The 27,879-nt window shown below is 45.0% G+C and overlaps 1 protein-coding gene across 2 annotated transcripts in view; it reads left to right on the forward strand.

The window, feature by feature from the left end:
• The window catches only part of LOC146834533 (uricase-like), a 210,604-nt gene that overhangs the window by 141,727 nt on the left and 40,998 nt on the right, over positions 1–27,879 (forward strand). For both annotated transcript variants that reach the window (XM_085601928.1, XM_085601927.1), the window contains exons 5-6: positions 12,225–12,411; positions 18,562–18,685. In XM_085601928.1, the coding sequence (XP_085458054.1) occupies positions 12,225–12,411; positions 18,562–18,685 (311 nt within the window). The remainder of the gene's footprint in view (positions 1–12,224; positions 12,412–18,561; positions 18,686–27,879) is intronic.

Raw genomic sequence — 27,879 nt, forward strand, 5'->3', positions numbered from 1 at the left:
TATTCGCTCCAAAGAAAGATATTACCGGGGAGGGATCAGATATCCCCCTAGCTAAGCCAGAGGAGTCTGCGAAGTATTGGATATACTGCGCTTGGGTGAACAGATAATCAAGCCGCGAGTGACTGCCGTGCACTCCAGAATGGAAGGTGTAAAGTGTGTCTCTGGGGTGTGACCACCTCCAGATATCTACCAGGCCGAATGCATCTGCAAAATTACTCAGTTACAAGCCCCTCAGATCGCCCCTACGGGGCGGAGTGCGGTACAGGGTATCGTCCATAGTTAGGTTAAAATCACCGCCCTAAACCACCGCACCCTCCGGAAGGGTCATTAGGATTGTCCCTACGTCCACCAGGGTCTGGCATTGGAGGCCAGGTGGCGCATATACTGAGATTATGTTAAGGGCCCTCCCTTCCCAGCTACTGGAGCAAACCACATACCTACCCTGAGGCTCGGTCTGAGTGGCATGGATCACGTAGGGGCAGCCCTTTCTCAGGAGGATCCCCACCCCCCTGGATCCCGAGGTAAATCCGGAGTGCGCAACCATGCGATACCCCTTCCGGTCTAGGGCCTGGCAGGAGTTACCTATGAGAGGAGTTTCTTGGAGCAGCACCACATCTACGCGCTTTCGGTGTATATATTGTTGCACTATGCTCCGTTTAATTTTATCGCCCAGCCCATTAACGTTCCAGGTCATTAGACTAAGCCTCTGTGCCATAGCCATCAGATCTGGACAGCAACATGCAGGAGTAGTTGGGGTGATCAATGTACAGGGGTCCCAGAGCCAGCACTCCCAGTACTGCCACCCGCCACCCCCCGCCCAGCCCAAAGACAACAGAGAGGAGATTAGAATTCAAGAGGAGACTAGCCCGTGCCGTGCATTGACAAAAATTACCGCGTCTGACTGCTGCAAAAAAACAATAAATAACATCCCCCCCAACCACCTCAACCCAATAAACTACCCAACCCTCCCTGCTCCCCTGCAAAACGAGACCACAACCGCCCCCCTCCCCCAACATGCAGAGTGCCTGTCAGCCCCCCCATAAATCTTTCGAGGAAACGTGAGCTGCCCCACTCCCATCATAACACATGACAACTCACAGAAAACCCCTTCCCTCCCCCCCCACCCTACTCACAACAAGTCAAAGAATATCGTTTGGGCATTGCTCGGACCGCCAGAGCCCTCCTTGACCCCGTCACTACGTGCTGAACTCGAACTCCCCCACATCCCTCCATCAAACATTCCCATCAGTAAACACACAGTTGAGGAGAGGCCACCAACATTAATATAAGCACGGCTCACGACCCTCCGAAGCCTACAACGGGGGAGCATGCTAGCAACAGAGCTGAGGATGCAACACACTCCCAGCGGAAGTGTTATCTATACATTATGTACTGTCCCCGTGAGGATAGCAGTCCGCTTCTTGACATCTACAGGGGGGATACTGCGTGGCCATGGGAGATCCTATACCTTCTTACCATCGTCCAGAGTCAATGATCACCCACTGGGCCGGGGGCCCCAGAATCCGAACGTACCGGAGAGTGTCTCTGCTGGCGCCAATCGTCGGCCGCATCCACCGGCGAAGGACCCTTTTTCTTACGTTTGTCTACAGTGCGCCAACCGTCCAGCCAGTCCCAAGCATCCTCCGGGCGCATGAAAAATAACGATTTGCCCTCGGCCTCCACTCGCAGCTTGGCCGGGAACATCATGGCGTACTTAACCTCATGTTCGCGAAGGGCCTTTTTCACCTCCAGGAAACTGCGTCTTTGTTTCTGAACCCGTAGGGTAAAGGCCGGAAAGAACGTGATGTTGCTGTTTTCCACGGTGACAGGTGGAGCCGCCCTCGCCGTTTAAAGAATAATGTCCCGATCCCGGTAGTTGAACACTCGGGCCAGAATTGGTCTGGGAGGGGCCCCGGCCTAGGGCGACCCCCCGGCACTCGATGGGCTCTTTCAATGGAGAAACACTTGGAGAGACCCCTAGGCTGTAAATGAGTGAGGACCAGGTCTTCGACAAAGAGGTCCGCTGTTTGCCCCTCCGCCCGCTCCGGCACACTGATAATTCGTACATTATTCCGGCGCATCCTGCCTTCATAGTCGTCCAGCTGCCGAGCAAGTACCTCGTGGAATGGTCGCAGGTCAGTGATTTCACGCTTAAGGAGGCTGGTGTTGTTCGACAGTTCTTTGGTGACCACTTCCACTGCCCCCACCCGGTCGGCGATCTTTCTGACGGCCTCGCGAATCAGAACAACATCGGTGGCCACAGTATCGATCCGATGTTCAAGGGACGACTTGACGGCTTTGATGGCGTCCAGGAGGTCCTTATTCGTCGGGTCACTCCCACCGTCTGAGGCCGGCGCTCCAGCCCGATCACCGCCCTGTTGCTGGTGCCATGCGAATTTCTCCAGCTTGGCCTGTGCCGTGCTTTTGGTGCCTCGCCCGGACGGCATGATCGCCCTTCAGTGGGCACGCAACAGCTCCGGGGTGCCGCCGCTAATCCCCGCCGCCTGCGGTGGGTAACCTCCACCCGGCCTGTCGGTTTTCGCAGGCTGCACCCCAGTCGCCAGGGCGCCCTCTCCGGCACCTAAATCCTGGGGCGGACCGTTGCCAAGGCCGTTCACCGCCACCCCGTTACTGCTTCACCGTGGCCAGGTAGCCGCTCTCCAGCCAGGCGCCCCTGCACGTGGAGGCCCGGCGTCATGGTTCGTAGAGAGGCCCTCGGGTCCCGCCACTCAGTAAGGCCGCACCCCGGCTCCCGCCGCCAGTCGTCTGAAGGATAGCCCCAGCGGCCAAGTCTCGCCGAAGCGGGAGTCCGAGGGCTCCCTGTGTGATCTGGCACCCCACCTCCTGGTAGGCCCTGCAAACCACCAACTGATCGCACCCCTTACCGGTGGCGCGGGGGTCAGGTCGTCCGCCTCAGCACTCCGTCGACTCTTTGCCTTGATGGCGCTACCGACCACGCCCGGACACTGTATGGATCGCTGAGGTGGCACGGGGGGGGCCGCAGAGTTACTCGGGACACGCCTCTGCCCCGCTGGAGACGCCGCATCCCACGTTGCCTCTCCCCCGGCAGACTAGGCCGCCACCGCGACCGCTCTTGTCTCAGCTCCTACCTGGGTCGCCCTTCCTTCAGCTTGGGGATCGCCGGCAGCCAGGGCCAGGAGTGGGCTCGTCCCGAGCTCTCACCACTCAGAGCGGCAACCGGGACCACCGCGCCACCTCCGCCTCCCTTTTTGTCGGAGCTCTGCCGCCACCGGCGGTGATCCGGCCACACCTCCAGGCCCAAAAGTCCACCGGCAGCACCGGGTGTGTACAGCCCTGCAGCCTCTGTCTCCGTTGGGGCTTCGGTGGGGTCGGGCCGATCAAAGGGCCCCGCGGAACCCGCCCTCGAGTCACCCGGGGCACCGCGCCCCAGCACACTCTGCACCGGAAGTCCCAGACCGCAGCCGTGGCCTCACGTAGCCGCCTCGTCCGTCCAGGCCGCACCTCTCGGCCACCCGGCAGCCCAACAGCTCCCGCGGAGTGGAGCTCAGTCGCGGCCCCACCTCCGATCGCCACCAAACTTCGCCTCCCGGTCAGCGGGGGCTCCAGCACCACCAGCGTCAGCTCTTCGCTCGGGTTGGGGCCTCGGGGCGCAGATATTCAGGATTTTTCGGGAGTGGCGCTGCAGACCTTCGCTACTGCGCGGCCATTCCCGTCGGCAGCAAGCCACGCCCCCCCTAGGTGTCATTCTTGACAAAAGACTCAACCTAATCTCACACATCAACTCTATTGCTAAGAATGCACGTTACCAGTTGTGCCTTCTATGGGGGATCCGTCGGTTCTTCCCGGAGAAAGACTTAAAAACCTTGGTACAATCTCTGGTTTTCTCAAGGCTGGATTATTATGCAATTCTCTTCTGACGGGACTACCCAAATCCCACCTCTCCCCTCTCAAATCCATCCTCCATTCAGCAGCTCGCTTCATTTCAGTGTCTAAACAAAGCAACCACGTCACTCCTATCCTGTCCTCTCTTCGATGGCTTCCGATCGAGGCAAGATCTATTTACAAAACTGCCTGCATCACACACAAAGCCTTACACACGTCCTCCCCTTGTTACCTGGCGAATAAATTGAAATTGTCCGGTGGCTCTCGACCTTCTCGCAATGCGGAAAAGCTTCTGCTTGAGCCCCCTGTCTTCAAAAGGGAAAGATCGATGGCGCAATCCTTCTCAGGCAATGTGGTAAGAATCTGGAACTCGCTTCCCCCATTGCCCCATGCCCGCTCATTTACCCGGATCTTCAAAGCTGACCTCAAGTCTCTTCTCTTCCAAAGACACTTTCAGAACTAATACTTTCATTCTCAATCCCCTCTAGGAAGTTCGCTCTTCATTGTAAATTTGTACTTTTTCCTGTACATTCCTCACCCATGCGTGCTGTGTTGGATTTTGTGTTTGTGTACCCTTCATTTTAAGTCTCCTGTTTATCTTTGTAATGTTCTATTATGTAACACTTTTCTCTTGTAATGTAACTGGCTCTATTGTACAGCGCTCTGACACCTTCGGGTAATGTCTGCGCTTTATAAAAATACACTAAATAAAATAGAATTAAAATAAAAAAAGGTAAAGGCTTCCTTTTAGTTGTGGGGTATTACGACCTCTAGGGGAGGGTGGAAAAGAGCTGAAGGAAATATTGTCACTGCATTCCAGTTTAGGAAAAAAAATTAAGTGGAAACTTAAAGAAGAATGCAGGTTTCTTTATTTTCCGAACCTTCGATGTGGGAGCGGTGCAAGATTTAAAGGGGAAGGATTGGCTACAAATTGCAGGCAACTTCCTGCAAAACATTTTGGAAAAAAGAACAAACTCTTTAGAAACAGAGCTACTGTAGGCAATATTGCATTGGGTTTTGAACATTTACAATATTCACAAAAATGCATGAATTACCCAGGCACATGTATGCAAATGCAAATTTTCCATGTGCCCTCCTACTGCCCTACACTCGCTCCAAAGGAATAAGGAGTGGACAGACTCCCAAAGGAACACTGTACGGTCTTCTGCGCAAATAAATATGAGGCTTCATTGTTAATTAGAAATTAGCAGTGAATTGGTAGTGCGTCGCATCGGTGGGATTTTTTGAAGTTGTAGCTTAAAAACAACGAAAAGGCAACGACATTAAGGCTTGTGGGAAATGAACAAAGAAACCGGAAGCTTCAGAATGGGGAGCAAGTGCAAAAGGAGAGGATGACTTGAGTAAAACAATCAAGAGTATAAATGACACATCCACGTAAAAATAGTGAGTAAAAGAATCTAAACAGCAAGAATGAAGAAAGAAATTGCAACCAAACATTGGTGTCTTAAAACGGAATGGATTTAGAGGCAAGTGAATGGGGCTGTAGAAGAACGGGCTGACTGGGGGAGAAGCACAGCGTGTTATTATAACTGAGGTTGGCAGCCCATTAACACAGGCACTCCCAAGGACTGAAAAGGATGGATGGTACAGTCCTGCTTAGTCGAGAAGTAATGCACGTCATGAAGGCTCCCGGGCTCTCCCTGCTCCTCCTGAAGATACTGACGCCGCTATAGTCAAACTAGCCCTGTTTATGCCAGAACTAGCGCTCCACCAACACAGTCCGACAGGAATCAAACACATGGCACCCCCCACCTGAGCCATGCCCTGAAATGACGAATTGGCACCAAAACACCCCGCTGGAACTGAACTGAACTGGAGTTATAATGCACTTAAGTATATATGGTTGGATGCATCACAGACAACCCCGGAGAATTGCTTCCGAAGGCTGCAGAGGGGCCTAATCATGCAGGGGCACCCTCTCACACAAAACCCATCACCCTCCCTTCACGATTATTAACTATATGAACACGGAAGGCTTGAGTCTGTAGGCCGACCACTATTTTGCTCTACAGAAAAATCGAAGCATTGGCCAGCAAGTGATACGTACCTCTTCTCCCCGTCAAGAAAGACGCGACAAATTGAGGACGATGCTTAACTTGCAACCAGTCCAGGGGCATCACAAATATGGCAGTTGTTATGTGTGTAGAACCACCATAGAAGGCAACATCTTCAGCGATGGTCGAAGACACTGGCGTCATAACGATTTCACCAATTGCAAGCCCCAAAACGTAGTATATGCAATCTTTTGCCCGTGCAAAATAATGTATATTGGCAAAACCAGTCAGGAAGTGCGACAAAGGATCATGCAACATTGCTCCAGGCTAAAGAATAAGGTCTCAACTGCACCGATGGTGAATCATTTCATTGTAAACAAACACTCTGAGAACAAGTTCCAATGGACAGTTCTAAGTTCAATTAAATCGAAATCAAGAAGTGACTGTGATACACTGCTGACTCCAAGGGAAGCATTTCTGATTATGAAATTTGACACTGCGATAAGAGGGCTGAATGAACTATCAGAAATAGGGAAGTTGTAAGACACTCAATAGAATTTACAACCGTGCAGACTACGATACCCAGGGGCATATTTACAATAACTGGCGCATCCCTGCATATCAGCAGGGCTGCCCGAGTTATTGTGCGCCACAGCTCCGCCACCATGGATGCGCCGCATTTAAAATGCGGCGCACCATGGGGCAAAAACGGCACAGAGGCGTGACACGTCTTTTCCGTAAAAGTGGCGCACTGCTGGAGTTGCGTCGCAAGTGCAACGCAGCTCCAGCAATGGTTTGGGGGGCCCTATCTTGTTAATGCTGCGTCAATCCTTACGCCTTACGCAGGGTTTTGATGCAGCATGGGCCTAAAAGTGACTGAGTGAAATCTTGTAGATTTCACTCAGCCACCTTTAGGAGGCGTTCCTGTGCCGGAACGCCCCCCCCCTGCGCAGGAACGCCTACATGTGGCGCAGGGCTTTACATGCATTCACTCACCAGGCAAGAATGAACCTTTTATTGACCACTTAATGGAGATCATCACAGCAAACACCTCCCCACACTCCAAAGACATCTTCCTAGGAGACTTCGATTTACACTGGAACAATCCTAATGAGAGCCAGGTAAACATTATCAAAGACTTCCTAGCAGATCAAGACATAGTGCAAGTCTGCACGCTTCCAACGCATGTGAAAAGCTCCACACTAGACTGGATCATATCCAAAGATAATGCGGTGAGCTTAACCTCAGTCATGCCTTGTGACTGGTCAGATCATCACATAATAACCTTCCAAATTCGAAGAGTACTACAGAAAAGAACCAATCAAACCCAAACTATGGGTGAGGACCACAAGGAACTTGGACAAGGGGAAACTGGCGTCGTTATGCAGGAAAGATCTTCCCCCTCCCAGAAATTTCACAAACGCCAACAAATTCACGGAGCACAACAATGCGAAGATGTCACAGATAATAGACACTATTGCACCATTAAAACAAAAACGAACATCGGACAAAGATAAAAACCCCTGGTTCAGCGACACGCTAAATGAAGAATGACATAAACTGAGACTAGCAGAAAGGAAATGGAGGCAGCTACCGTCATCCCCACAGCTAAAACTGCTAAGAAAAACCAGAAGCGCCTACAATAAAAATATTCTGAAGTCAAAAAAAGAATTCTTCAGAACAGAATTGGAAAATGCGAAAAACAGACCTCGGAAACTATTTGAATTGGTTAAACAACAATCAAACCAAACGTACAAATCCGCACTAGAAGCAACAAAATCTCAAATTAGTTGTGAGGAATTCGCAAATTTCTTTCCATCCAATGCCATGTCCATGGAATGTGAGCTTAAGTCAGCAGCTTCTACATGGGAGACCTCTCAGCCAAATAGTCCGCCAATGCCCAACGATTCTTTACCCAAAAATGAAGCTCATTGGTCCACTTTTGAGCTTTATGACCAAAACGACATCCTGAAAACATTATCGGCCATTAAGCCTAACAATCACTTCAATGACCCACTCCCTGCTAAAATTATGCCGCACATAGACAAGGAGATCATCCCCAGCTGGATAGCGATAGTCAATGCTTCCCTGTCTCAAGGATCCTTTCCAGACTGTCTAAAAATTCCTATCATAATAAAACCGACAGAGAATCCCGCTGAACCTAGCAACTTTTGGCCAGTATCCAACATTCCCCTACTAGCAAAGTGATTGAAAAATGTGTTCAGCAACAACTAAGTCAGCACATATGTAAATTCCAACTACTAGACGATTTCCAATCAGGATTTAGACCAAACCATAGTATGGAAACTGCAATTCTGCACATAGTAGACGATGCATTACTCACTCTAGGCCAAAACAAAGCATGTCTGTTAATCTTGCTTGATTTATCATCCGTGTTCGATACAGTTAACCATGAAATGTTGCTAGAACGTCTGGAGAACAGGATGGGTTTTTCCGGGAACGTTCTTGAATGGTTCAAATCCTACTTGAGGAACAGATTACAAAGATTTCTGGTGAATAAAAACTTGTCAACATCATCCACCATCCAGATAGGGTTTCACAAGGATCGACCCTCTCCCCAACACTATCCAACTTATATGTGGAACCACTAACGGACATACTCCACCGTGCCACCATCCTTTTCCACATATACGCCGATGACACTCAGATTGACATAAGATCATGAACAAAGCTCTACGGGCAACGATGCAATGGCTAACAAGCAATCAGTTTAACCTAAACGCAAAAAAAACTGAATTCCTCCTAATTTTCCCCACCAAAAGCCCACCCATTATAAAAGAATGGACCAATTTGAATACCAATAGACCAAAGCCTAAACATGCAGTCACACATTAACACGCTGGCTAAAAGTGTAAGATTTCACCTGAGCTACATTAAGAAATGAAAACCTTTCATCGAAACGGCGGACTTCAAAATGGCAGTTCAAGCATTAGTAATCTCGAGGATCGAATACAGATGCACAACACTTTCTGGGCGCCCCAAAATTGTAACAGCAGAGCAAAAAGCCTGCCTCAACGCAGCAACAAGGCTCATAACAGGGTCAAAAAAATTCGACCACATCTCTCCTCACCTGAAAGCACTGAACTGGCTACCTTATGAAGCCAGAATTCAGCTCCAACATGGCATGCATAACACGCAAAGCTCTACACTTCAAGTCACCAAGATACCAAGCGCAGAAACTGGTGATCTCTGAGGGAAACAGACAATCAAGGAGCACCAGAGACCTAGTGCTGAAACCCCAGATTTTCCGCAAAAACCAAGGGGCATATTATCAAGCACGGCGTAATAATTATCACTGCTTTAGCGGCAGAAAACTGCTGCTAAAGCGGCGAAAATGGGCTTGATAATATGCCCTGGAGAATTTCAATAGAAGCCCATGTTGACACCAGAACATGGGCTTCTATGGGAATTCTCCAGGGCATATTATCAAGCCCATTATCGCCGCTCTAGCTGTAGTTTTCTGTCGCTAAAGCGGCGATAATTTTAACGCTGTTTCTTGATAATATGCCCCCAACTTACAAGAGAGCATTCACAGCTGCGCACCGAGAATATGGAACTCACTACCTCCAGACATCAGAAGGCTAACCAACCACACAAGATTCAAGAAAGAAACCAAGATCTTCTTAATGAGTAACTTCCTACTGTAAGCATTACAGAGCATCCGCACATGGCTCGCCCAAATACTCTCGCTCAAAGACACAAGACTTGCTTCCCTTGAGGTCCCTCTAATCTTACAGCCTGCGTACGTACTAAAGCAGTTATCAAAAGAAATAGATTTGTCAACTTCTAACTGGACTGGAATATATTGAATGCTATACAGGATCTGTACCGGAAAAGTTACCTTTTTCTGAACTGTGAAGCGCTGTGATACCCTGCGGGGTCAAGTTCACGCCATACAAAACACTAAATAAATAAATAAAAATGGTTGCAGGGAGGGAATATGGTCCCTATCGCAGGAATGCTGGCTCTCCCAATCCAGCCCGGGAAGCATCTGGTGCGACCACTAGCAACGCACAAGTATAGGTTGTCCAAACTGGAACAGATCCACACACTGTTAAACATTTGGGACCACATGACAAGGTGGGAAAATGAAGAACACATCTACATGCAACAGTTAGTCCCCTGGTGTACTGCCATAAGCCCCACAATACCAATGTTTCTAAGGCAAAGGGGGGAAGGTAGTGGCCCACAATGTTTAGAGAACTTATATGCAGATGGCAGAATGCTGGGGCACGCAGATTTTTGCACTCAATGGGATGTTACAGGTAGCTGCTTCCTCACATACGCTGGTCTAGTGGCTGCCATAAGGAAGGTATGTCTGGGGTTCTCGCAAGAACCGGACATGCATGTCTTAATCAGTCAGTGTCAGACATGGGGGGAGATCGTAAGCTTATTTCATATCTGTATGCCCTCCTCATGCCACATGCGGCCTGCCGCATCATGACTCTAAAACCCGATGTGAGGGTGATATGGGGGAGAAGTTGAGTGAGCACGAGTGGGCTTTTCTGCTGGGTAAGTGCAGAAGGGTGACTTGTAATGCACAATTAAAGTTGATACAATATAAATGTGTACACAGGGATTATATCACACCACAATGGCTGCACAGATTAGACCCGACCAAGCAGGAACACTGCCCCAGATGCCGGTCAACCCCTAAGACTTATATTCATATGTGGTTGACATGCCCTAATACGGGAGCTTTCTGTGGTGAAGTGATTCAGGTCTTGCCCAAACTACCATTGTTGCCCACAATGCAGTGTGCCTTTTGGGCCTGGTGACCTGATCCAAACACACTAAATATGCAGGGACCGTAGTAGAACTGGGTCTAGCCGAAACAAAGAAATTTATAGCACTGAGATGGATGACTAACCGATCACCTACTAAGAAACAATGGCTGTGGGAATTTGCACAACAAGTGCGAATGGAATGCAGGATAAGACACAGATTAGTATACAGCGGGACTGACCAGGGGGGTAGAATGGGTTGGGACATGGTGAAGAACCACTTACAGCATGAAATAAAGGAATCTGTTTTGGAGAATAGAGCGGATTCTGGAGATGAGTGAAAAGTGAATAGGCCGGAAGGCTCACGATGAAGTGAGTCTACAGGACGTCAGCGCCACCATGTGCACTGTATACAGTTTTATTTATGCTGCTAAAGTTCCATGTCCTGGTTTTCATTGAAACACGCTTGTGAAGTAATACCTCTCTATCTGAATCTGGGGGGGATGTGAATGTTATTACCTTTGTATTGTTGTTTGACTGCAAAAATCAGTAAAACAAAGATGAGGGAAAAAATTGTTTTCATGAATTCTATACATCACTTTTAAGATTTACTAAGACAAAAATACTTTAGGTGGAAATTATTTTTTCATAAAACTGTAAAAATATTTAAATGTAATATAATATATATTCAAATTAATAAAATATTTGATTCATAGTAAGTTAATAGTGATGTAGCATTTTTGTATTTGGTTTAACATTTAACATAAATGTATAAAGGTAATTTATATTAATGTTTAATATGAAGTTGGTATGATCTATAAGCGTCTTTGATACAAGTATTGTTTTCTCTGGCTTGTTGGTTTGTTACTTACCAGATTTTAGACTTGGAATTATATTTGGATAATCTTTGTGATCGCTGAATGATCTAAGTGACAACACAACTCATCTATTTGTAAAGTACACATTTTATTCTTGGCACTGAAAAACATGTTCATTATTACCAACTCAATGACATTCATTTTATCAGTCTCAGAACGACTAAAGGCATCATGAATCTGCATAGGTCAAACAAATATTCCTAGTTTGAATTCATTAATCCACTAATTCGCAAAGGCTAGCAAGTTATAATGCCATGGGAACTCCTGCCATTATTAAGGAGAGTACTTTTACCATGTTTCTGTAAAGGAGGCCTTAACTCTGATTAATTAGGAGGCAGTCATTTACTATCATGTAAGTCAATTTACATTCACAACCTTGCAGAAAGAAGGATGTAATCTTAAATGGAACGTAACACAAAGCCCTAACAGCAGTCATTTGTGAACCATGCCCAGATGAATCCAAAAGTAAGGGTTACAGACAAGAGAAAAACTTGAAGGAAACAGGTCAACCTGAAACATGCCTAGATGTGGCCAAAATCACTGGTTACAGAAAAGTAGGAAACTTGATGGATCTTAAAAAATTGTGTTAGTGTTACCTACTTTCATTGTTGTATCGTCCAAAAGAGTCTTCAGCCATCTTATTTCACAGTGTGGAACTATTTAAAATTCCAAAAATAAAAAACATAGCATATGAATCTGGCCTTCTTCTTCTTGTGTTTTAGAGCCCCCAGTCATTCATGCAGGAATTAAAGAAATGAGGCTTTTGAAGACAACACAATCTGGATTTGAAGGATTCATCAAGGACCGCTTCACAACACTTCCAGAGGTGAAGGACCGGGTGTTTTCCACAGTTGTAAACTGCAATTGGAAATACAATAGATCTCTGGGGATAGATTTTGAAGGTTCATGGTATGTATGTTTCATATACTAAATCCCCTAATTATGATCATAGATTTTGTAATCTTGCAGCACTCCTCATTAGCTTCAGCTTTTGTGCAGAAATGTTATCGCCCATCTTAGTATCCTTCATACATAACAAATGCTGTTGACTATCTCTGCAACCTGAAGTTTAACAATTACAACATCAGGGTTATCGTCAGATGGTTGTCAAGCCCTCTTTTAAAACATGCCAATATATATTGCTCCAAGGGGAGCCGAGTTAAACCTGTGTTGCCTATCTTTACTGAGTCTCTAATCCCAAAGGCAAAGGATCTAAAGATGTTGTCTGGAGTTAAGTGTGTCATTCTCTTTAAAATCTGTAATTTGTTTCAGGATATGCTGTAAGTTTATAAGTATTAGTGATAAACTACGTTAATAAATAATAGATATATGAATTTGGCTCATTTCAGCAAGATGCCTCTGAAAGTCAGGTGCTCACTGCTAAAATTAGATTTAGACTGCAGATCAATAGACTGAAATCTGCACCATACCGCCTAGCCTTTTATACTTCAAAGGCAACAAAGACATACTAAATTATCCAATTTCCAAACCAGGATATCATATATGGGACAAAGTACCCCTGTCACACAATATAAGGATATTGCAAGTCATAAAGGAGTTCCATGACCATTGAGAGGAACAAGGCTGAAGGCCGAGTTCCTTTATAAGGGTATGTAACCACTAGTTGACTTGCAATTTCCTTATCATGTATGGCAGAAAGTACTTTATTCTTTACAATACATAGTTACGCCATCACCATTCTCACAAACTGCTTAAATACTTGATGCATAACTCCTTCATATGAAAGAGAGAGCTTGCTTGCAAACATGAAGAATTGAAATAGAAACTCTAATGTAAAATTAAGAAAACAACTGAAATGTGTTGGAAAAAGACATTAAAATCAGTGTTGGAATGGATAAACCCCTTGCATGGTGTTGGGCGTGCATCCCTGCCCTGAGTGCCCAGGCTGCAATGAGGTCTGGATCCCATGTGCTGATTTTTGTTGTCATGGGGGAACACAAATCATGTTTGTGTGCAACATATCATAGGCCAGTCTCACAGATTTTCTTTTTTGTTTGGACTGGCTGGGGTGCCCGAAGCGCTAGTCTCTTAATACTGAAAGGCTAATGCCTTTGCCAGTAGTTAAGCAGCATGAGCTTGGTGGCGGCAGAATACGGTGTAGTGATCAGTAGGAGTGAACAGGCCTTTTTACTTGTGACGCTGGAGTGAGTCATTCAGGTTCACTTACTTAAAGGTCTGCTGCATTGTGCTTAACTCACCCTTGTCCTACGTCTGTTTGGAGCATAGTGCTGCACAGTGTGTGTGTGTGTGTGTGTGTGTTATCAATGTGCTGCGTGCATGTGTGTCTGTGAATGGTACAATACAGGTGGTATGTAGTGGTATTTGTGTGTGTTATGTGCATGTGCTGGGTGTTTGTGTGTCTGTAAATGGTACATGTTGTAAATAAATGATGCCAGGTCCTTGTAGATTTAGGTTGGTATATTCAGGATAGATGTTACAATGTAGAGAAGCTCACCAGGAGCAGCCTTCCTGCTGCTCAGCCCATCCTCCAACAGCCCATCCTCCAACTGACTCTCTCACTCGCCAACATTCCACAGCCACCTCACACACCAACATTCCATCACCACAAGCACACTGGGTGAGCAGCAGGTATAACAGTACAATACATGGGAGATTCTGGGTTCCATTTAGGGAGACCCAAAGCTAACTGAAGGAACATGAGGATGTGGAAAAATCCCCTCCAGACAGATTGATGGATTGAGGCATGCCTGTGACCTGGATGTGACGCACTGGAGGACGGGTGAGCCAGTATAATTCACAGAATGCTTTTTGATTCAAAACATGTCACTGCAAAGGAGCCAGGGCACATCTGATTTAAGAGATTCAGTTGATGAGAGAATAATAAAGAGTAGGTCTGAGGCCCTGGGCTAACCTTTTGATACACATATCATGGTGGCTGACATCCCAGTGTGAACCTCTAGTCACTCCCAAAACCTGTGTTGTGGGGGTATCAGATTTGGAGTTGTTCCTGCAGCCATAGACTGCTTTCTGGTGGAAGGATAGGGCAGAGGAGAGGACATTTTAGCAGGAAGCAGAAACCCAACAAACATCAAAGATTGGGACTCTAAATCAAATTTGGTGGTTGCAAATACACTGTACGAAGTGGACCTTGAGGCCCTCAAGTTTGTCAACTGTCAAGCCGCCAGTTAGGCAAAGAAAAGAAGCTCTTTAAGACTCCTGACCAGGACTGGGAGCCTAAGCCTGCCAGTCTCCCAGGCTGGGTGAGGGAACATCATCCAGGGAATATGAGATCACCTGCCCTTGGAGCCTAAAGCACAAGTGCCTGCCTACTTGCCAAGACCATTGTGCCCTAGGAGGAAGACAACAGCACTGTGGGAGATCCAGGCAATTGGATACCGGAGGTGAGGTGTGAGAAGACAGCTGCTGCACTGAACAGGTCATTGCCCGGGTGCAGGTTAAAGTCGGCGACTCAGGTAGCCCAGAGGATGGATGCTGTGAAATGACGCATGACCATTGCCCCACTGATTGGGTCATTGCCTAAATGCAGAAGTGAATTCAGCGACCCTGTATGCCAGGCGGAGCCACAGGGAATATTACAACTGTGCCGATCATGCCATAGCCAGTATGCAGAGTGAAGTCAGCAACTCAATTTGCCAGGTGGTGCTGCTGTGAATATTACATCCATGCTGATCGGCCTGTAGCCCTTGAGCACAGTAAAGTTGGTAGGGCCATCATGAAGATTTTTCCTTTGCTGATATGGCCATAGCCTGTGTACAGAGTGAGAACAGTGATCATGTATGCCAGGGGAACACCATGAAAAGGAAAGGAATGTGGTCTGGTTGAGACCATCGCCGAGAGGAAGACCTCTGAGAATTCAAGCCCTAGCGGAGAACCAGCACCAGGAGTATGCCAGCATCGGAAGAGCATCAAGGGCACCCCAGCCACTGCCTCCACAGGACCGCTGTGAGGAACTCAAGAACACCTAAGCACTGCCCCTCCAGGGCCTTGTGTGAAGAGGTTACCGTAGACAGCTGCTGCAGCTTCAGCAGTCACAATGTGGGCCCACTTGGAGACTCTGGTCGTGCAGGTACTGTTGGCGTGGATAAGAATGATTTACAGGCCAGATGATCCAGGGAAACTTGCCAGCCATATAGCGATAGCGCTTCAGTGCTAAAACACTTTTGACTTTAATAAGAGTGGGAGTGGGACTCCTGAGTCTCAGACTACTAGTGGGGCTAACGTCAATGTTGCCTATAGTTAATAGGGAATACCACCAGCGAAAGAGGAGTGGGACTTAGGAACCAGGCTGTTAAAATACTAGAGCCATGACCTCAGGGCACTGTCTGTATTGTTTGAAAGTGCCATATTTTACTTTGTGTTGGTAAATAAATACTCCTTTTTTCATGAAAGCTAGTTTTTGACTGGAAAATCATTTATTGCTGCTGCTGAAATTTTGAGTTGTGAGCCTGTGTTCAATCTCTAGTGTCTATCTCCCTCCTGAGAAGCCTTAAACTGCTTGACCCTCACTACCACCAAAAGTCAAGCTCAGAATGTTTAGAAACATGCAGAAAGATTTAAACTTTTCTATAATTACCTAAGTAGTGCAAAAAATAAACATGTTGACATACATATCTCCTTTGTGCTTGTCACTGTATAGCTAGAAAAAGCTACGTTTTATTTTCATTCTTTAAACAGTTGCTTTAATTACGCTCTGTGACCTGACCTGACCTGACCTGCCTTTCTCCTTTGCTGCTTGCTCTAGTAGCAAGCACTGTGACAGCAGAACCCAACTGTAATAGGTTATTACAGTTGAGCGGTTACATCAGTTCTTTATAATAGACACCTCGGTGCATCACAAGTCACCTTTTATAAAGGAATTAGAGACAGGTTTTTAATCAAGGATTGCAGAATCCCATCTACTATAAAAACAGATATGATTACAGAGAGGTCACTCCACTGAATTTAGCAAAATATGTGACCACCTGCTTATGATTATCCTTGATTTCATTTAAGTACTCTAGATGGAGGCCACGCTGGATCTGTGCCACTCATCAAAGGGCTGAAAGAATCTAAACACATCACCATAAAGGAGCTACACTACCTCCATCAGCAAGCTCACATTATCCTAAAAATCAGCTGCATGACATACAAGAAACACTACACCAAGACCCAAGTCTACCTCGCTAGCAAACTAACAATATTTGGAGGTCAAAAGCAGAGGAGGAGTCTGATATTGCCAAATTAGAGCTTAAACACTGTAGCAAGGAGAATAAACCAAATATGCCTTCTTAGCCTATGCCCCCCCAATCTGGAACAACATCCCCTCCAATATCAGAACACCAACTCTCCTACAATTAAGGAAGAAACAGATAACTCACCTTTTCAAGGAACACTACCTCTGATAGGCTGACTTCTCATTTTTCACTAGCTCTACCACCTCCCTCTGTCCACTACCCCTTTGTATTACCCCAAGACTTGCCCCCCTACAGTGGCCCGTTGCTAGCCAGCTATGTTTATGCTTTAGAGATACCAAAACATACACACATGCACATATGGAGTGAATTTGAGAGAAGTAACTAAGGGTCGCTTTGCTAGTGCCCCGGAGTACTTTTCAGAAACACCACCCTCGATTTACCAACACTGGGGGCATTGGCAGTTCAGGGCGTGGAGTTACTGGGTAATAGATGTAGTACCCTGAGGTCCCTCTTAAAGATGGGGAATTAGTGGTGGAATTAGTATTGCCAGTCCTTATTCCCTGGGTTATTCTCCATTAACCTTCAGTAATTTCCCCTTCCCCGATGACTCTTGTGATCAAAATGTGGCTTGTAACTCCAATTAATGAAGCTACCAGCCCCATAAGTATTAAGAGAGATAATAAAGGCATAATAGTGTGAATAATATAACTACCTAAATAACAAATTCAGTGACAAAGACCACAGTTGTGGTCTAAGCCAAAAGTATGAAATGGGTTGCAGCAAGCAGGAAGAAAGGAATATTTGTTCTTGGGTGGTCCCTTTAGATAAAGTATGCTCACCCTCTTGCATACATTTACAGAAAGTTAAGAATCTTTGAGACACACAAATGACTTACTATATCACGAAAAAGCATTTGACAGGATGAATGGTTGTCTGCTGTTGCAAGTGGTTCTCCCGCCTCTGTAGATCTGGTGGACCCCGAAAACAGCAGAGGCTATGAATTCTCCGCTGGGAGACCAAAGGCAGTAAGACACATATGCAACATTGTGTCTAGAGAAAGTAGACAGCATGCTTGGTTAAATCATAGGCTAACATTGTATGATTTTAACCCTAATTTGTCCATGGGCACCCCCCTTAAAATAAAAGGTGGTACCGCCGCATTAATTGTGAGACATCCCAAAGTAACTTGATGCCGTAGAATTCCTCAAATTTGCTTTGCATGTTTACTTATTACAATAACATTCTTATTATTTTTTCAAAATAAAAATAACAATACTGCTTGGATAATCTACTCTACCTAAACTAGACTCCATATCAAACTCCAGGAGTACGCCTTGACTGTTGGAACTCACTCCTCACTTAAGTCAAAACCTGAAAAGGAGACTCTTAGCCTTTCAGGGAGCCCACATTGGTATGTGATTTCTGAATTTTCTCGCAGAAGGGCATACTTATTATAGGGATTACCTAACTGCCCTTTGGTGTTGCAGGCCCGGGATAAATGTACAACGTCAGTATTTTACACAACTACTTGAAACTATATGCACAAAATTGTTTGAAAAACAGAACGTGTGTAGTTAAGTTGTTCGCCCGCGAACAAAATAAGGTAGTATTCAGGGATAACTTACATTTTTAACTCCAATGATTCTATGTAAATGGTTTACAATTTTCAGGACAGAAATGATCAATGACGTCAAATTAAGTATTAGCCATTAAGTACACAACACATCTTTAGGAGTGTTTTAAAATAGCATTTTAAGATAATATATTTTCTTAAGTATATAGTCGGTGTCAAAGTAATGAATATTTAGACTAGGAAAAAAGACCTTTTTAAAATAATTTTCAGAGTAAATTAGTCCTAATCAAATTCTGTTTTATTTGCAAGGAAAACTGTCTTTGAAATCATCAAAGAGAAATTTGCAGGGCCCTCTGACAGTGGAGAATACTCGCCTTCCGTGCAGAAGACCCTCTATGACATCCAAGTAATGACTCTCAGCAAAATCCCAGAGGTATGTATCTTTTGGAACAAATTTGCTTTCAATTCTGTATTTGAAAAGATCTTGCATGCTTAGATACCCTCAGTTTGTTTTAAAATGTGGATTACTTATTCCATCCACACTCCGTGACTAAATAAATCATAGGTTTATTTAATGTATAATTTCTATTAATGATCTCTCTGGGTGTGTATCTAATCCAGTGTTACCATGTAACTCATATCCATCAACAACCTGGAATCCCTTCATATTAATACTTTTAGCTTGCTTTCTGATCATCGGCATGCTAAAATTATTGCATGATCCAATGATTAAATCTAAAATGTGAATGGTGTGACCATACTTACTACTTTATATAAAGTATGTACAATGCCTCGTAGCTGCTTCAAACTACTTTGAACTGTTGGAGGGGTGGAAAAGTTACAGTGGTGAGCTGTAAATAGAATAATGAAATCAAGATTGATGATGTAAAGTATTGACCTTATGCTACATCGGAGTGAAAGTCTTCTGGTAATTTAGGCTGTTTTTTTAATCCATCTTGAGACAAAGGAGCAGAGTAATAGATTTTTCAGATGGGAGACCTTTGTAAATGCAATGATTTCCCCCAAATATTGTTTCATTAAGAGTCAATCAAGAGTTGATCATGAGGGTTAACCTCAGAGTCGTCCCAGGTTACATGGAAGTACCAGCTTCGCAGATTATTGTGGAACACACCCGCGGAACGCCTTGTGCAGGAGTCTCAGGGTTTCTAAATTTACTCCTAGAGAAGTGGCAAGTTGAGAGACATCAGCACTGATGAAATATGAGTAGCTCCCTTTAGGCAAAGGAAGAAGGAAGGCACATCATGTTTTGGGCTTTAGAAAATATGCATCATTTTGACTTAGAGGTACATACAAATTCAATCTTAGCAACCAGCCTTGAAATGCATCTGTTAGTGCTGCAACCATAATCCAAGGATCAGAAAAAGGATGCAGAGTTAAAAAAAAGTTAAGGGGCCATTTAGCCATTTACTAAGATTTTACGCTGTTTTTGTGACACAAAAGTGATGAAAATCGGCGCAAAATCTTTTCTTCCCGAATTACTTTCCAGTGCTAAACTTGCTAAGCGCTGGAAATAATGGCTGCGTACCATGGGTGGAGCATGGGCGTTCCCATGCAACCACCCAAGGTTCCTCACGCCAAACCCAATTTTCTAAACAAAGTAAACAGGGTTTAGCGTGACAAAACTGCGCCCTTTCAAAGTAGGCGCAAGGAAGGAGAAATGCTTTCATTTCTCCTTCCTTTTGCGACTTTGCATGTGTGCTGCACTGTGTAGCACATACAAAGTGGGAAAAGGCTTCCAGTTGTCCCCGCGGCGCACGGCAGCTGATTTCAGTGCCGGCGCAAGGGGGGGGGGAGGAGAGTGCCTTGTTTTAGTAAATTGGGTGCACTCCTCTCTCCTTTACATGCAGCACAGCATTTTTGGCTGCTGTAGTGCACTACGTGAAAAAAATTGTAAATCTCCCCCTTAGTAGATAAGGTTGGTGACCTGCAAGATGAATGACAACTAAGGGCCTGAGTACGATCTGGCTAAAAAGGCCTCCAGATGAGTTCCGATTCAGAGCCTATGTTTCTGACCGAATTGTTCCACGATCCGAATGACCAAGTACGATGCTAAGATCTCGTCTGCGTCAACCGAATCGTTTCCGAACCCGAACCTGTCAGTCGGACTCGTTCGCAGCCGAATTGTGCGGCTCAATAAAGCCGGCTTCCGAACAAGTGAGTACAATGCACGATTCAGACAGCCATATCGATTCAGTCTCAGCGAGACGTAACGGCAGTGGGAATCAGACTTCGGGGGGCCGCAGCGGGCCCTCTTCACCTGGGGCCCTCCAAATCTGTCTTGTGGGGGCACCCATGGGTCCCCCCATTACATGCATGCAGAGTGTGGCGGGCACCATGGGGTGCCCGCTACAAGGTGTATGCTTTTCCCCACCCACCACTTTTTGCTATGGGAGATTGTGTCTGTGCTCAGTATACAGGCTCCCACAGAGTTCAATGGGAGTCCGAGCAAACAGAGTCCGTCACCATATGGGTGCATCGTACTCGGTCTCTCAGACTCGCAAAGCACAATTCTCTAGGATACTCCTCCGGATCCGAGTCATATGGAGGGCTTTTATAGCGAGATCGTACTCAGGCCCTTTCTGTCTGGCTACTGAGAGGTGTCAGATGCTGGGCCACCAGACACACAGGCCTATCAAATAGAAGAAATGTGAAGTTACCAATGTAGAGAAACTGATCTTTGTTTTTTGGTCATATAGGCAAATCCAGGTAAGGCCTACCTGATGTTGAGTGTTTGTGAGAAGCACTCCACAAGAGATTTATAATCACAGAAATTCTCCTATATACCGATGTGCATCTGTGTGTCCTAGGCATACCTTGGAAGTTGAGTTTGTGTCTTCTGAGGATGGTCACTAGGGAAGCCATATGGGCATTTCAGAAGACAAGTAGTTGTGTTGACCCTTGTCTCGCAGCTCATAAGACATTGGAGGTCTCTAAAAACAGCTATTTTCACCTGATGGTGAGGTTTCCTAGAAAGGATCCAAGGCCTAGAAATCCTTTTCCTCCATCACAGGGCAGTTCTATTTCCTATGCTCCAGCAAAAACTATTTAGAATTTGATTGTCAATTGCTGAGTTCCTTTTCAAGAATCCATCCAATGCCCAGGAGACCTGAGACAAGCTTGATGTGTTTGTGTGTACTCAGGCTCATGCATAATCTGTCACCTTGGTTATGAAGTGTTTTTAAATATTGTACCGTCAAAATATTGGAACAAGAAAAACAAATTCTATATTATTGGAAAGTACACAAAAGGTATATATTCACAATTCCTAACTTTGCATCTCACTACATAGAAGAGGTATAAATAAACAAGGGCACAAGGTGCTCGAAACGCGTCACGGAGTGAGAGGACAATAAAACATCTTACCTGCCATAACTATCAGGGTCCGTTACTCTCTGTTCGTCAGTGTGGAGGTTCGGAGAGTGCTCTTGGAGGATATATATATAATATTCAACAGTATCTAGTGACAAAATATACTGTTATGGAAAGTATATGTAAGAATTTTAGATTTACTATTCAATTCTTAACTTCACATCTCTGTTCATTGACAATATATATGGAAGTTCATATATAGATAGTCTTACCGTTTTCTCCCAAAAAACTGGTGCAGTTGCTCAACAGTTTTCACTCAATCCTTTTATTTACAGCTTGTCCACTACCATGATGAGTTTCAGCCACTCAGCAAGGCCTTTCATGCTAAAGCTTAGTTGCTAGCTCTAGGTTTGGTGTGTTTTTGGAATATCAATTATCCCTATGGGCCAGATTTATCAGGGTTTTATGTAATCCGTGTGCAACACAAGGGGCACAATGGCGAAGTGAAATTTATCTGCATAGCTTGATAAATCTAGAGTAAGGCAAGGCAGCGCATATTGCTGCCTTGCGTTACTCAGCCTTGGGAGGCGTTCCATGGGTGGAGCATGGGTGTTCCATGCATCCATCCATGGCTTTTGGCACATTCCAAGATTTACCATTAGTGGTAGACCTGGGGATGTGTGAAAAAGCTACACCTCCCCAGGTGAGACGTATCGAGAAGAAATATTTGTATTTCTCCTCGTATTTTTCTTCTTTCTACCTGTGCTACATTCTGCAGCACACATATAAAGATGAAAATGCCTCTCAGGGTTGTGTTTGGGCAGGAAAGTGTCTCTTCGTGCACAAAAACAATCCTTCCTACAACGCAGGCACCCTTGCACCATGACGCAAGGGTGCCTGCATTGGCACTAGGCAGGCAAAAGTGCCCTAGCACTAGTAAATGACAAGAGCGTGCTGTATGATGTTAAATACAGCGCATTCTTGCCCTTTCCCTTTCATGCAGAGTAGCAAGGTGGCTTGTTGCATTGCACTGCGTGAAACAATGATAATTATGGGCTGATATGTCTTCGGGACCAGAAGGATTTGACAGACATAACAGTATATTGCTTTTGTAAATCTTCCATTGTGACAAAGAAATTACAGATGAACATATTGTGAACAATGGGTATGTTTTCCTGCTTGTTTTCATTATTTTTTATTTCAACAATTATTTTTTGGGGGAAAACTTTGAGGGATCTACACAAATGTCACCTTGCTGAATGCCAACAATTGTCTAGTTTTTCAAAAGTGTATAGCTTTCTTTGATCACCCAGGGTTTCACACCTGTTTCCACCACAAACTGCAAGTAGGTTTAAACCACAAAAATTAGGAAACATTTACCTTTTAGAAAAATGCAATTTATTCATACATTTTTGCTTGTTCTTGAAAACTGAGAGGATGGCAATCCTAGCACAGCAAACCTTTTGTTAATGCAATTTGTAGAAAAGAAATTCACTTGAATGCACAGCATATTTTTCCATTTTTCCCAATAAACAAACTGTAGCTATGTTTTTGGCTATTTTCTTGGTTCCCTTGTGGTAAATATTTAAATTACCTGTACTATTTTTTATGCGGTAAAGTCTAGTAAGAATAACTCAGTCAAAATAAGAGGCAGAATCCGTGGTATTAGAGGTTCTGAAAAGGACTTTATTCCTTACAAAGGAATTATGGTTCGAACCAGGCAATCATATTCCATCACCACGAAGGTTCAGGAAGGGATAGGCAATACATTATTGACAAGTAACGATCTATATATGAAAAGCATTGCATTAAGACAGATGCAGGAGGCGTAACAGCTGATAATACAGATAAGAATACACATACGTAATGAAAATAGGCGTAATAATAGGCGTATACTAGAAACGTCATTTAAAATGATGTCACAAGTGGGTGGATCCATAAGAGAATCCTGCAGTGTCAGCAGAAATATTTGGCAGAGATGCGCGCGCAGCCGCATGACGTGTGATTGACGTGCAACTAGAGGGTGAAGGGGAATTGACATTTAGCTCTACATGTGGAGACAGAAGTCTGGGGGTCAGGTCAACCTAATCCCAAATCGTATCTAATATCTTTGTTTAAGGAACTGTTTTATCCAAAAGGAAAGGTCTCTCGGACGGAATCTATTCTATACTGACTGTTAGAGCATGTACAAGCGTCTATGTGTCTACATGAGATGCGAGGGGGCAGGAATCTTCCATGGTAACAGGGGCTATGAATTACTTGCATAAAGACAGCGAGGCCGGGCCCTTTGCTCGGTAGCTGGAAGGATGTTTACCTAAACTACTAGACAGGAATGCATTGGATGAGGAGCGGAGCAGATAACTTGAAGGCTGAATACAGTTTTTGGCAGGCAACAGGCCGCGTCAGGCACCGTTAGTCGCGCAGGGAGTAGGACAAAGTTCATGGATACGGATGCAGGTCCAGGCTGGAGCATTTCAGAGGCAGAAGCAGGAAAAGGCTTGATGGCAGAATTCAGGGCCTACTCGCCTGAACTGTAAAACATGAAAAGTGAACCATATAAAGTCGGTGGCCAATCATACTTAGGAATGGAATATTCGACCCATTCATGGCGGATCTGAAAGAGGACATGTTGACGTTGGACGCACATGCATTTGCGTCTTCATAACTGGAACTAGAGGGAACATACATGTACTTGTAGCATGTACATGGAGCCGTTGGGGTCTAAGATAGGGGACACAATTGACCATAAAAAATCATATTTCCTCATTCCCTCCTTGTCCCCTACGGACCCTCATGAAATATCCATCTTCATCAATCCATCAATCTGTTCATATAGCATCATTTGTTCTTCTTTCTTCTTCCGGGATCTTGAATGAAAATTTGAAGGCGGGATACACGATGTGGCACACAGACCACAAATCGCTGGCCCACATTGTAGACACAAGCAGCAACTGAATAGAATGAGAAAGCCAATACCTAGGAAGGATAGGATCCTCCATCCCCAGGCTGACAACATGCTCCAGAACCAACCGGACCAAGTCCAGGTGCCTGGATTCTGGTGTATCTGGTTTACGATCTTATGAAGGCGAGTTATGGCTTTATATACTGACGGCGCGTTTTCTGGTATGAAAACACAGCAACTTGATCCGATGACCCTACAAGCTCCGCCCCTATCGGCCAGAATGACGTCAAGGACAAGACGATTTTGAAGAACAACAATCCGCATCGCAGACTGCTCCTCTGTTAAGTTGCCTAAGGCGGAAGTAGTTTCATTCACTACTGCTTCAAGGGTTCTAGTTAATCTACGTATCAGCTTACTATTAGTGACTGTACCTATGTAGGGAAAGAAACCTTTATTGAAATCTGTGTATTTCTCCCATGCTGTTTCAGTGTAGTCGACAATCGGGAGATCTCTCTGCTGTCTATTGTGTACTAAATGGGTATTCCTATGATAATCAGGCGGGGCTAGGAAAACAGGTGGCAGAAGGAATGCAATGTAACAGGTACCATCCCAATCTAGGGGTAGGCGTATATATGCGGTGTGACCACAGATGAAGTAGGAGTGACGGGAAGCTCTAAATGTAGACTTGCCTTTATCACTGAATTCTATTACAGTGGTACATTTACTATGGCCCATGTGTATTGAACCATTCTTTCTTACACATAATTCGCCTCTAACTGGAAATACTGACATAGCGGGCAAGATTGGTGTAGCTTCGGATTCAACATTCAGGATCATGAGGTTAAGTGTAAAGTTACCTAATCCATATACTTCATTTTCTAGATCAGTCCCTGTTCTTTTGGGAAGTCCCTCCTTGTTAGGGTAGCAGACTTTAAGTAAAACTAGGTTCAGGTTTCCCCATACCCAGTTGTCTTGATAAACTACTGAATTTGAATCTAGGGAATTAATCCAACTAAACCATGCTCCACAGGAGCCATTGTGTGTGAATGGATACAGAAAGAGGGGCAGAACTCCCCTGTATTTCTGATAGGGAGGGAGTCGGCCACATATCCAACAATTTGTAGCATTGCTGGTCTGATGAGAATGATGTAACATACTAATGAATGTGTTGTTGCGCAGCGCAAATCTATAGGACAACTCATGCGGAGGTAATTCGCTAAAAGAATGTTCGGCAGTAGCATTGAAAGCACGCTTGGAAATAGGGTAATACATGTGTAAAAATATACTGACACTAATAATCAGAGGACTTAGAAAAAACATAATTAATAATGTCACTATGCAGTGACTACGAAGTGATTTACAGTACGCATGTTTCTTGAGCTGTTTCTGTCTATTTCTCTCTCTATTTCGGTCTAGAGGATACATGTCAGAGACAAATTCAACCGATTCACCTTGGAGAGGACTTAAACAATCAAATTGTCTGACTTGCTAGACCTTAGTTTCAGTTTATAATTCTCCTTTTCTGGCTCATCAACCAGGGGGAGTTTTGAGTCAGTCTGTGAGGGAATGCAGGGCTGAAAGTTCAAGTCGGATGGTAGTCCATGAAATTTTTTGATATGGCTCGAGTGCAACCACCCTTTACGTCCCTCAATCTTCACAGCTGTCCTTGTGGTCAATAAGACGAGCTTAGGCGACTGCCAGCGAGGCTCCAGCGGGTTCCTTCTGTCGAAGTTCCTTACAAGTACAAGGTCCCCCGGAACCACGTCATGGGGCTTCACCTCAGTGTTATCGGGAAAAGCTGCAGCTACCTGTGAACGACAAGATTGTAGTGCAGACATCAAGGAAGCCAGGTAATCTGTCAACATATTACAATCAACATCAGTGATTTTACGAGGTATAGGCGTCCCCCACATATTTGGTGGTCTACCGAAGATCACCTCATACGGGGATAGCCCTGTTCGAGAGTGTGCTACCATTCTCATGTAAAAGAGCGCAACTGGTAAAGCTACTATCCAGTCGACACCTTTTTCTCTACATACTTTGGACAGTCTAATTTTCAGAGTTTGATTATGTCGCTCCACGAGACCTGCTGCCTCGGGATGTCGGACACAGTGGAATTTCCATTGGTAGCCTAACAGAAGTGAAACATATTTCATTAGCTCGGATGAGAATGGCTGGCCATTATCTGAGTACACGACACGGGGCAAACCATACCGTGGGAAGAATTCTCGAACTAACTGTTTGGCAGTAGTCGGGGCAGTGTAATCTGAGACGGGATACGCCTCTGTCCACCGGGAAAGAGCGCATACAACTACGAGGACATATTTGAATCCTCGACATCGTTCCATCTGGATATAATCCATCTGGAGGACTTCAAAAGGGTGATCGGGGGGTTGAAATCTACCCTGTTCTACAGGTACGCCTTTTCCTGGATTGAACTGACAACAAATCATGCAGGTACGTACTTTCTGTTTAGCTGCTGCTCGCAAGTGTTTATTGAACCAAATGTGTTGAATACTGTCTAGCATAGCTTTCTCTCCTAGGTGCGCTGGACTATGTATTGTGTTAATGATGACTTGAACCATTGAGTCGGGGAGAAACCATATAGATTTTCCCTTTGTCATCCATCCTTGATCCATTTGGATCCCTCCTAATTCAGTCCATCTCTTTATTTCTTCTGGTGTGGCATGTGTCTGTATGTCAATTACATCAAGGGCGGGATCCTTAACTGTCATGCAGTGTGTTGGTGTCGGAACTATTGTCTTTGTCGTGTCAGTTGGATGAGTCTGATTCTGAGCAGTCTGTTTAGCTGTTCTGTCAGCTAGGTCGTTACCCTGAGAAATAATGTCAGTCACTTTTGTATGGGCTTTACACTTCATAATCGATATTGCAGTAGGCAGATGTATTGCATCTAACAGAACTTGAATAAGGGGACCGTGCTGGATGTGGGCACCGTGAGAAGTTAAATAACCTCTCTCTCGCCAAAGCACGCCGAAGTCATGGACGACTCCGAATGCATAACGTGAATCTGTGTATATGTTGACTTTCTTATTTTTGGCTTGAATACAGGCTTGTGTCAGAGCGATGAGCTCTGCTGCTTGAGCTGACAAGGTATCGATACAATTTGTTTCAATAACTTCAGTGTCTGTTGTGACTGCATAAGCGGCCACTAACTCTCCTGTATTTGTTCTCATGCATGAACCATCTACATACAATGTCAGGTCTGGATCTGATAATGGAATATCTGTCAAGTCTTGTCTGGGTTTCGTCGTAATAGTAATGACTTCAATACAATCATGTGCCAATGGGTCTGTTCCACTTAATGGCAAAAGTGTGGCAGGATTTAATGTACTACAACGTCTGATTTCTATGTGTGGCTGGAACAATGTCAATTC

Source organism: Triturus cristatus, chromosome 4_2 (genome assembly GCF_964204655.1).
Source record: "Triturus cristatus chromosome 4_2, aTriCri1.1, whole genome shotgun sequence".
Lineage (NCBI taxonomy): Eukaryota > Metazoa > Chordata > Amphibia > Caudata > Salamandridae > Triturus > Triturus cristatus.